We start from the raw sequence: 11420 nt of genomic DNA, 5'->3' as shown, positions 1-11420 counted from the left end.
TTCCATTTAATAACTTCACAGAGGAGGCTGTGCCCTTTGGTGGCTGGAGAAAGCAGCACAGATCCTGGCTGGCCAAGCTGAGCCCAGGGAGGCTCCCTGAGGTGGAGACTTGGGGTGGAAGGTGAAGCCACAGCTCCTTAGTGGGCACCAGGGGGAAGTTGGGGCTCAGAGTGCCCTGGGATTCCACTGAATCCCCTGCAATCCTTCCTGGGGGTAAAATTCTAGAGAAGCAGAAAGACCCGGGGAAGGACTCAGGAATCCCCCTCCCCGCTTCCAGAAGGCCAGAGAGGCATGTGACCAGACACATGCCAGGACCGGAGCTGCTGCAATGCTCCCCCTGCTCCCTCAACTGTGGTGATGCCTCTGAGTTCTAAAGGGAGCCACGCTCTGGCCTGGGCCCATCCTGATCAGCTGAAGCCTCGGAGGTCTTCCTCTTATCCCGACACCACCAAAACCAACAGGACAGAAGATGGTGGGAAAGAAAGGGAAGGAAGGAGAAAGACAGGGATGCCATAGCCTGGTCCCTGCTCTTGCCTACCTGAGGGTTATTCCCCACCTAGAGAGGGCGACAGCAGGACAGGTGGAAAGGCGGGTGTGCCCACCACCCGTGGCAGGGTGGCAGGTGGCGCTTACCCAGGGAGGCTGGCCTGGAAGGGGATGTCTGCAAAGCTGTGGCTGAGTTGGGCGATGATCCAATCGACTTCGGCATATGAATGGGCTTCCAGGGCAAAGCCCCGGTGCTGGGGGCTTTGAAGATGCTGCCCGGGGGTGAGAGGAGGCACAGGGCATTAGACCAGGCCAGGTGGGACGCAAGCAGACCAGCCAGCCTCACCAGGGTGGAGAGACTGGGTGGGACAGGCTCTCATGGGACAGTCTGTGAGCAGCTGTGTGGTGGGGAAGGAGCTCACCCTGTGCAGCTCCTCAAAGGCCTCCTGGCAGCACTCACAGTAGCCTTTCTTCCTCCGGGGCACTGTGCGGGCGGCTGATTGTGGGCTTGGCTCCCGGTCCCTGGCTTCTCTGGGGAGGGCACACGGAGAGGAAGAGTTGTCACTGCTGGAGCCCAGGCCAGGGAGGGGATGGACCAAAATGGCCAGAGCCGGGCAGGCACAGGCTAGCCTGCCTACACTTGGTGCCACTCGTCCAAGGGTGGCAGGAGAGGCAGCAAGGAAGGCGAGACCACCCTGTGGGCCCCCTGTCCTAGCTCCGTCCTCTCCCAGCCCACACATCTCAAACCACAGGTGAGCGTGGGGGGACGAGCGGCAGCAAGAATCCCTGAGGACGTTCCAGGGCTGAGCTCACACACAAGCCCACGTTCATTTGACCTGCATAGCTGCGCCTTCACTGAGGACTTTCATATCTTTCTGAAACCTGACTTCTCATCTGAATTTCAGTTCTCTATTTTTAACAGCCCATAGGGCATTGCTATTTGGCTGAGCCAACTCAACAGGTCCAAAATATTCCCCTAAGGACTTTCAAAGTGACACAAAACCCAGAAAATGTAGAAAAAAGCAGATAAATTCAACTACATGCAATTTAAAAAAACATCTGCATGGCAGAAATCATAAGCAAAGTTAAAAGACAAACCACAAACTGGGGGGGGGGAATATTTATAACTAATAACATGGGAAAGGGCTCATTTCCTTGAAACACAAAGGGCTCCTTACAAATCAATTAGTGATCAATAACTGAATAGAAAAATGGGCAAAGGCTATGACGAAGTTTCACGCAGAAAGAGATTCAAATGATCAAACATATGAAAACATACTTAACCTCATTCATAAAGAGAAAAAAGGAAAATTACAATTATGCTGAGATATGGTTTTTAACCTATCAAATTGGCCTAAGTCAGCAATTCTGACAGCTCACAGTATTAGCCAAGGGGATGGGGAAACAGGCTCTGGTCCAGTGCGGGTGACAGTGTACACTGGCATCACCTCCATGAAGAGTAATTTGGCCGCCTTTCTCAAAATTATAAATATGGGCACCCTTTGACCCAGCATTTCCACTTTCAGGAATTTCCTCTGCAAATATACTTGAATGATCATAAATTTACTCTGAACAAGGCTATTCACTACAGCATTGTTTAGAATAGCAAAAGACTGGAAATCATCTACGCATCTGTTAAATAAAATACGGTAACTCCATACCATGGGATACCCTGCAGCCATTCAAGGGAATGAAGAAGCCCTTTAGGTGCTAATAATAAATTAATCTAAGATGTGTTAAGTGGAAAAAGTAAGATCCAGCACAGTGAATATCATGCTACTCTTTGTGAGAAGAGGGAACGAGGGCACACAATGCGCCTCTGTACACACACAGTCTCTCTGGAGACTCGACCTGGAGAATGAAGGCTGGGTGTAAGATAACAGACTTTTCACTTTAAACTCTTTGTAACTCTTAAATTTTGAACCAAAATATAATAATGATTTTGAAATTTAAAAAAATTGAACATTTCCTCCCGCAGATTTTCTACACACCCCCTGCCCCAGAACCCTGGGCCAACCCTCTGTTCCTCACACGTGGTCACCAAAGCTTCACTGCTTCACTGTCTTCCCCTTACAACCTCTCAGCTCCTCTGCCACCCCAGGGCCACCCCCAGCCGTGCACCTGGGCGGCCTCCTGGCTACTGCTCTTGACCCCTTGTGCCTTCCAGGAAAGGAATGAGGGGCACCTGGACTTCACCTCAGCCTGTCTTTCCCTCCTCCCCTCTCCATCCACTGCCACACTCCATTTCTGTTTTTCCTATTTGCACTATTTCCTGACCCCATGGCCCTCATCTACCAGTGGAACCCACAGGCCCTCCTTGGCCCTGGGGACTCTTGGGCTGAGTGTCTGCCCCGTTCAAGTCTCCTGGTCTGTGAACTAACCCTGTGGCCCCTAAGTTAGAAAGGGTCTGAGAAGGCGTCTAGTCCATCACCTGAGCTGCGTTCCTTCTGTGCTTTGGTCGGTGAAGCTTCAAATTCTCACAGGTCTGTAGAGTAGGAGCACCAGTCAGCCTACAGGCCACTTTGGGCCACCTAGTGCAGCAGGCACCTCAGGTCCCCCGCCCCATACGTTTAGCTTGAAAGGCCTCAAACTTTGACATGCACTGAACTCATTCGGGGAGCCTGTGTGTGTGCAGCTTTGGGGGTTCCAGCACCAGAGACTGTGATTCTGTAGGTGTGGAGTTCAGGAACCTGCATTTTTAATGGGACCCGAGGAAACTCTGATGAAGGTGATCTATAATCTGAGTTTCAGAAACCAGCCTGTCACCCTCTGGACACCAGTCAAATCCTACAGTATGGATGGAGAACAGCGAATGAAACGGATGAGCACTTCCAGTGTCTCTCTTCTCTGGGCGAAGTTCCCAGAATAGACTTTGCCTAAGGAGCTAACACATGGCCATTCCCCAATCTGACCAGCAGGCCCCTGACGGGGAGGACTCTGGCCGGTACCCAGCCCCTGGTACTCAGGAACCAGAAAGACCCACCTGGTATGGTGTGAGCTGCCCGGAGTTGTCGGGGCCTCAAAGGGACTTGTGTCTTTGGGTCCCAGAAAAGAAATTTCAGGAAAGGATTTAAACTGATGGTGGAAAGGACGAAACTTCCTGAAACAGAAAACTTCCACTTTGAGTACCGTGGGGAAGGGGAAGGATGAGGAAGGGGGGCCAGCCCGATTCCCTAGAATTCCAATCCTGATAAAGCAGATTCTCACCTGCCCACCTTTTAAATTCTAGAACAGTGCTCTCATCTATCTTGCTGGATTAAAAGAATACTTATGTTCTCTCCATTTTCCAAACCTTCGCTGCTCCCCTGGACCCTGTAGCTACCCGCCGAGCTGAGGGGAACACTGGTGTTACCCCATTTTATAAAAGAAGAAACGAAGCCCACAAGGTTCTGGGACTTGCCCAAGGGCTCACGCACGACCAGCAAGTGGCCAAGTCCAGATGGGAAGCCACGCCTCCTGACTCCGGATCTCGGCCCTCAAAACGACCTCTGAGGACTCTAGTCTGGCAGAATCTAAATGCAAGAATGTTTAAACCAGAACAGTAACCTTCCTGTTCCACGAAGAGGAACATTTTTGCTCTGGGCTGGTTCTCTAGTATTCTGACCGGAAAAGAGGCGTAGTGAAGGTTCTGGAGAGTCAGACCCGAACTGAGTGGTTCGGTGGTTTGCTTCAAGTTGCTCACATTCAAGACTTTCAGAGCCAGATCTGGTGATTTCTGGATACTCAGCAAACCCCGCAGACGGGGGTGCCAGGCACACCATGTCTGGCTTCAGTGGCCAGTGCAGGGGGAGAGCGCAGACCTTGGTCCCTGGGGGGCACAGTGAGAGCCCTGCGGCCTCAGGACTGAGTTAACAAATGAGTCTTCTTGGACTCTGAAGGAGGAGGTGCCCTTCACAGCCCCGGTCCCACCCTTTTGTCCTTCTCCTTGTTGTTTTGTTCCTGCTTAGGTGGCTGGAAAGTTGACGCTGGTCAGGCTCTATTGGGCTTCGAAGGGCACCTGCTTCAGAACAGCATGTAAAAAGGATCATAAGGTTCAGCTCTGCTTGGTCTTGCCGGTGATGCCAGAGGCACACAGCACACTGCCCCTGCAACTCCGGTAACAGCCTGTGCCCGCTGTGTGCAGAGATACCGAGGCACTGGTGGCGTCTGAGGCACTGGTGGCGTCTCAGCCACTGTGTGTGAGTCATGATACTTGTACTTAGCTGGTTGTGAAGGGGCTGAGTCTGAAGGACATCCCACTGGAACTAGAGAAGACGGGACCTCATTCCATCCCTGCGTTCTTTCTACTTGCTTTGGGGCACCAGAGCCAACTCTGTACCATGTGCAGGAGCCATCTGGAGGATGGGCAGGCATGCCAGGCTCCTGAGGCTAGGTCTTTAGCTGGCCTGCCTGAGGCTGAGGGACACAGAGAATTCTGGTCTCAGGAGTCTCTGCTGGGTACACGTGGGCTTTTTCTCTTAAACAACTTTTAATTTTGAGGTATTTCTCGATTCTCAGACTTTTGACCTAGCACTTACTTAAGAGTCAGTGGTAACCCAGTTGGCCAATAGCCCATCGAGTTATCATCAACGAGACCTTCCTGCTCTAGGTAAGAAGGGCCCTCATGGGGCAGGGCCAGGGCAGAGTGGAGAGGGCTCCAGGCAAGATGTGGATTCTAGCCTCCGGCCAAGACTCATTAGCAAAGTGGACAGGTCCAAGTTCCTTAATTTCTGACCTCCGTTGTTTCCCCACTAGGAAGAGGATGGACTCTCAGGCTAGTTTTACCCAGGGTTGTCCTGAGGTAACATGTACCAGGAAAGGGTTTTACAGAGCAAAACAGAAAGGCTTCATCAAAGACAGGGTGATCTGACAAGGGAACCCCAGTATCACCCCAAACATCCTCACTTCAGCCAAGGCTGTACTAGCACTGGCCTGGGGCCGGCAATGATTCGGTAGTGTCAGCGGACACCTAGGGGGAATCGAGGAGTAAAACTGTCTGGATGGGACACCAAGAGCACATAAAAGCAGAGTGTGAAAAGGAGGGGATTCACACACAGGGTCATTAACCTGTGGCTCATGACTGAGGAATGCCAGCTGGGCACGGCACCTGCAGAAGCTCCTCCTGACCTGTGTGACTTCTCCATGACAGGGGGATAAAGTGGCTTCTGGGGAAGACAAAAGCGTAGGGCTGGAGGGCTCCGTGTCCCCGTGTCAGTGTGGGGCCCCGAGTACCTCTCCTCCACGTGGGTCTGTGGCCCCCTCACCTGCTCTCATCTTCGACTTTGAGGAACGGTGCCTTCAGTCTGGCCACTGGAAGGAAGAAGGCACAAGTGAGCTGTCTGTCTGCCCTGGCATTGGCCCGGGCTCGACACACAGGAAGGGCCGAGGCTAGAGTCTGCCAAAGCCTAAGAGCCTCTCAGGGCTAGAACATTCATTGCCCCAAGATGCACCTTTCCATTTGCAGGGGTGAGGCACCCACTCCCATCTCCTCCAGCCTCAACCTGGGGAGAAAGGGGTCCCTATTTGTGGGGAGGGTGCAGGGTGGCTGGGGTCCTCAGTGTGCCCTCAGCCTCCTGCATGTGGGTTCTGGAGGCTGTCAACCAACCATTAGAAACCAGGCTGGGTGGGAGAAACCCCAGCCCCTGTTGGTTTCTACTAAAAGCCTCAGCTCCTTCCCAGACCTTGACTCCTGGTGTCTCAGAATCCGAGGGGCCTGAGAATGGTTCCTGGACAGGGTTCTCTACAAGAACTCTAGGTTTCTTGGGGGGAAGGAGAAGTGAGGAAGAGAGTTAAAGAGTGTTTAGAGGTCTTAGCAGAAGGAGGGTAAAAAAAAAAATCAAAATCGAAATCTGGTTCTTGAAAAAAAATAGGGCAGAGGGGTGCTGGGAAGATAAATTTGGAGTCAATTAATCAAGAGATTCATCCCCTACTAGCTGGCTATCTGCATGGTTTACAGACTCTCTAAGGCATTATAAACCACTTCTGCCTTCCCACAATGACCAGAAGTCCTGTCAAGGGGGCAGCCAAGGCACTGGAAGCCTGGGCAGAACAGTCACCAGATCCCCAAAGAGGCCGAAGCCTTTCAGCTCTCAGACCCGCTCAAGGCCACCTGCGCCCCAGTAAAAAGCAGCCTTTCTCCCTGCACAGCAGCAGCTCCCATTAATTACTTTTTTGGGACAACTTCTTGTCTTTTTAATTAACTGAGACGGTGATTAAAATCAATTCCCCTATAGATTTCCTTGAATTTCAAACACAAGAGTTGCCAAGTAACTTTTCTTAGCTCCTGCTTGTGCACGAATAAATGCCACTTAAAGAGCATCTTTGGGAGAAGCATCCAGGGGGAGAAACTCTCCTGCTGTCCAAGAGGAGCTGGGAGCCGGGCCCATCAATCTGCCTGTTTGTCAATTTCAGGGAAGTCTGGCATTTCTGAAAGGGGTAGGCAGCTGTCAAACTGCCCACCCCAACTGCTCCTGAATCAGAAGGAAAAGGATGCTGAACTTTGATCAGTGCCCAGGAACAGCCAGAGGATGCAGGAGCCAGAGTGACTGCATGAGGTCTCAGCTCGAAGAAGAGGGCCTGGCCCAGCAGTCCTGGACTTGATCGCGGAGGCCCCTCTCCTGCCGCTCTTCTCTCCGAAGCCCAGGCCCTGGAAACACGATGGGGCAACACAACCTGGACTCGCTTCCTGCCGCAGAAAAGTGAGCAGATGCTGCCACAGAGGGAGACATGGGGAAGCATTTAGGGAGGGAGGGATGGCAATTAGATGAGAAAAAGCTATTGCACTGACCTTTCCGTGTTCTTGACTCTGTTGGACATTTTCCCTAAATGGAAAGGGAAACTAGGTTAAGGATGTGAGGAAGCCGGGAGGGGTTGAGGAACAGGGCCTGGTGAGCCGAGCTGCTGCGAGTCTGCCCCACTTTGTTTTCTGCTGTTGGCTGGACCCTGAGCTGCAGCAGACCTGAGTGCCACGGCTCCCTCTGTCTCCCCAAGGACTTGATGCGAGGGGAGCTCTGTGCATGAATCTCAACGGCAGCTGACTTTGTGCAGGGACTGCAAGATGGAGCAAAGAGCAAGGGCTGGGGAGCCCCGCAGGCCTGGGCAAGGGTGGAGCCATGCCACCTGTGCTGTGCAGAGTTCCCGCCTAATGCCTCAGCTGTGGCACAGGTGAAGTTCAAGCAGGTAGCAGACCCGATGCAGAGCAGGCGCTCACTAATGGCAGCCTGTGTTTTCTAGGCGCGGCTGCCTTCCCAGGGCGGCAGACAGGACGAGGTGAAGACAACGGCTTTTGCTTTTTGGTGCCCTATCCTGCGGCCCCTGACTCTGTTGGTTAAAGCCAACTTTTAGGCCAAGGTCAAACAAGGCTAATATAAAAAACCAAATGGAACAAATTTTAAGAAAATCAGTTAGAGCTCAGAGGGCATGGGTAGGAAAAGGGATCCAGAGAGGCCTGATTGGGACTGTGCCTCTGGGCCCGAGGAGGTTCCAGACTGTCCTCCAGGCCACACTGCCACGGTAGACACGGCCCCGAGAAGCCTTCCACATCCCCTCGCCTATTGGCAGGCTGCACCCAGAACTTGCTCCAAAAGACTCCCAAGTATCTACAAAAGAGATTATTAAATGAACAAAGCAAGGTAAAAATACTGTGCAATTGCATAGAAGGGGGCTTTTGACACATCTGCTGGTAGATGCTTGGCGTCCTGGAGGGCTAACTGGGAAACAGTCCACCTCAGGCTTAGCGGCTGGGGAACCAGAGCTGGGGGGGAAAGAGACTTTCACTATATACTTTTCTCAACTGTGAGCAATGTGGATCTATTCAGCAGCAGAACCCCAGAGACACCGAGACCAGAGGGTGTGGCACAAGGGGCGCCGAGGCTGAGCACTCCATCTGGTGTGGATCTACCACTGTTGGTTGTGCTCCCAAGCGACCTGTAGGGTCCTCAGACTCAGGCTGGGCAAAGACCCTGTGGCTTTAAATCAGCCTGGGCTCTCTTGATGAGGTACACACAGTTCTAACTCCAGCAAAAGAAGGAAAAGCCAAACAAGAATTTGGAAAATGGCAGCTATTTCAAACCCCAACACCTGGCACCACCCATGCAATCTGCAGGCTCACTGCCGGGCCAAAAGCCATCCCTAGGACAGCAGCCTGGCCAGCAGGCCACGAGCATTCGCGTTTTATCCAGGCCAGACAACCTGCAGGCAGTCCAGGGCCCAGGCACAGGGAGGAGGGAAGACCGGGCAATGTGGGGCTGTGGGCATCAGGGAGAGCTGACTGAGAGGCTGTGTTCCTCCCACTTTCCCCAGGACAGCTGGGAGGAGATGGCTTGGTGGGGTGTCATGGATTTACCAAAGTTGTCACAGGCTTTACTGTTACCCTTCAGTTCAGTGGGAGGACCTACCTCTGGCTTCTCTGGCCCTTGCTTCTTCACACACAGAGCATCAAGAGACAGGTGCTGCACGTACATCACCATTTCTGTGGGGGAAACAGGGCTGTGGCCAAGGGCTCCCTCTCCTCACTTCCCCAGCACAGTCCCTTCCTGGGGCTGGGGGACTACACTTCTCACCCAGCCTGGCCCACTGGATCACACCAGCCTTGCCTGCCACCTTCTGGCTACGTGTCATCCCTGCACCTGCTGACAATAAAAGAGAGGGCTGGGTCCTCTATCCCTGGAAGAGCCCCTGAGCTGGCTTCAGGCTCCTTGGAAGCACTGAGTACAAGTCTTGAACAGGAGGTGCCTTCTAGCCCATAAAGGGCTTTAAGGTACAACTGCAGAGCTGCTTCTGTCAGGCAACCAAGCCACGGGAGTTCTTCAGATTTAACCTCAGAGGGGAAGAGACTCAGTAGGGGCTATACGTGCTGGAGCTTCTCGAATACTCAGGAAGTCAGGAAATTAGATCAAGTGGGAATCGGATGGTTTTCCAGCGATGGTGGAACCCCCCATATCCCAGACCAGGACCTTCCCAAGCACAGTTCTCTATCCTTTGGCAGATCTCAGGCAGGATGTGGACCAGCCCCTTTCAGTGGGTCAGAGCAAACCCCAGAATCAAAGTGGAGCTGGATGTGAGGGCCAGTCGCTGCCAGCTGATTCACAACAGCTATTCTAGTGTGAATTTATTACAACCTGAAGACGGGTGGTTAGAGTGTGAGGCGAACCTAGAGGACAGAAAGAACATGAAATTTAGCCGGGCCAAACTAGGTGGGAATGTGGGCCACATTACTCACTCCTGGTCAGACTATGGATGATTTACTTACTACATTCTCTGAGGCTCAATTTCCTCATCTGTACAATGGGCAGAGGGAAGTGGTGAGGGAATTACCTGGCACAGAGTAAATGCCTGATAAGGTGTCATGGATATTCGGATTCTTCTTCTATTTGTAAAACAGGATTATCCTACCAGCTAAGAGGAGCTGTCGGGTTAAATAGAACAGCACCTCCCACGACCTGCGCTCTCCTCGTGTTACTGCTGGTCTCTCCCCCTCCCCGCCTGTGTGGATCAACACAGTAACTGAGTGCACCTGGCTGCAGCTGGTACATGACTCTGATCCCTCCCCCAGCTGATATTCCCAGTCAAAGTCACCAACCCTCCCGTCCGCAGGAGCCCCGGGGCAGGAAGGGTACCATCCACGTGCAGGATCCGCACTCCCCAGGAGCGGGCGTTGCTCAGGAGGCTGCTGCTGCTCCCCTGGAAAGACAAGCAGAATCAGGCAGGGGAATGGACACCATGGCTGTCCTGGCTTCTGGGAGCTCTGGGTCATCCACGTGGGGAGCTGTTGGGAGGAGAGAGCCCAGAACCTGGAGAGTCAACCCTAGCCCCCAGGAAGACCTCTGTCCTCCACACCCCAGGAGGGGACGGACTGCTGATCTGCCTACAGGCTCAGCTCTGGCCATCCTGTGACCAGGAAGGGACACGCTTACATGAGAGCTGTTTGTTGGGAGAGCCTCTGTGAGGAAAGCTCTCAGCCCACAGGAAGAACACAATAAAGACCACCAACAGTCACCACTGTCTACGCCTGCTGCCCACCTCCCTCCTTGCCAGGCTGCCCTCATCACAGGCAAGGCACCCAGCTGCGGTCACTTCAGCGACTCCTCTCACAGGATCACCTCAACTCCTCCTCCTGCCACTTAACTGTAACGGCCCTGGATTCTCACAAAAAGGATAAACAGCCTCTTGTGAAAGACATACAAAGTCTGACATGCCCCACAGCATCCCTCCAAGGTTCTCCTGGGAGGCTCTGGAGTTGGAAAGATCATGGAGTCAAACCTCGGCTCTGCCACTTCAGCCCTGGTTGACCCTGGACAGATGTCCTAACTTCTCTGAGCCCCACTCCCTCATCCATAAGGAGGAAATAACGACACTGCCACAGGTCTCGCAGGGTGTGCCTTTCGCGTCAGTACTTCAGCAGAACCTTTGGAGGAAAGGCTGACTCCTTCGCCGTGCGGAGACACACTCCAGCCTGCCCGCCAGCTCACCTGGTTCCTGATGGCTGCCTGCAGGAGCTCCTTCCCTCTGCTCAGAGGCACCTGATGGAACAGAGGAGCAATGAGGTGAGCTGGGGAGACCACCTGTGCACAAACAGATGTCTCCACCGGAGCTGGCGAGGAGTCACGTGTCTTGGAGTCACGTCCCTCAGAAAGCTGGGAGCAGTGAGAGCCAAGGAGCCTGGAGACCCTTTCAGAAGAAAAGGTCCAGCCACAGCCAAGTTCAGGTCACCTGCAGGGAGCTGTGGCCCGGGCAGCCTGGACCCTGGTGAAGGGCATTCTGCGTTCACCCAAGGTCAAGTGTTACAAACGTCCTAAGACCTTGCTCTCTCTTTTTTTTTAACTGAAGCATAGTTGATTTACAATGTTGTTAGTTTCTGGTGTACAGCATAGTGATTCAGTTACACATACATATATACTTTCTCATTATAGGTTATTACAAGCTTTTGAATATACTTCCCTGTGCTACACAGTAGG

At 53.0% G+C, this 11420-nt stretch overlaps 1 protein-coding gene across 4 annotated transcripts in view; it reads right to left on the bottom strand.

Moving 5' to 3' along the window:
- DBF4B (DBF4B-CDC7 kinase regulatory subunit) overlaps positions 1 to 11420 on the bottom strand; it is a 31380-nt gene that overhangs the window by 2094 nt on the left and 17866 nt on the right. For 3 of the 4 annotated variants that reach the window (XM_031468614.2, XM_064495783.1, XM_064495785.1), the window contains 8 exons: positions 10935 to 10985; positions 10083 to 10146; positions 8862 to 8935; positions 7253 to 7286; positions 5730 to 5775; positions 3470 to 3586; positions 909 to 1017; positions 634 to 758 (listed from right to left, as the gene is read on the bottom strand). In XM_031468614.2, the coding sequence (XP_031324474.1) occupies positions 634 to 758; positions 909 to 1017; positions 3470 to 3586; positions 5730 to 5775; positions 7253 to 7286; positions 8862 to 8935; positions 10083 to 10146; positions 10935 to 10985 (620 nt within the window). The remainder of the gene's footprint in view (positions 1 to 633; positions 759 to 908; positions 1018 to 3469; positions 3587 to 5729; positions 5776 to 7252; positions 7287 to 8861; positions 8936 to 10082; positions 10147 to 10934; positions 10986 to 11420) is intronic. The other variant, XM_064495784.1, reaches the window with a different exon arrangement.

This window comes from Camelus dromedarius, chromosome 16 (genome assembly GCF_036321535.1).
Source record: "Camelus dromedarius isolate mCamDro1 chromosome 16, mCamDro1.pat, whole genome shotgun sequence".
NCBI lineage: Eukaryota > Metazoa > Chordata > Mammalia > Artiodactyla > Camelidae > Camelus > Camelus dromedarius.
This window is presented reverse-complemented; position numbering and strand designations above follow the sequence as displayed.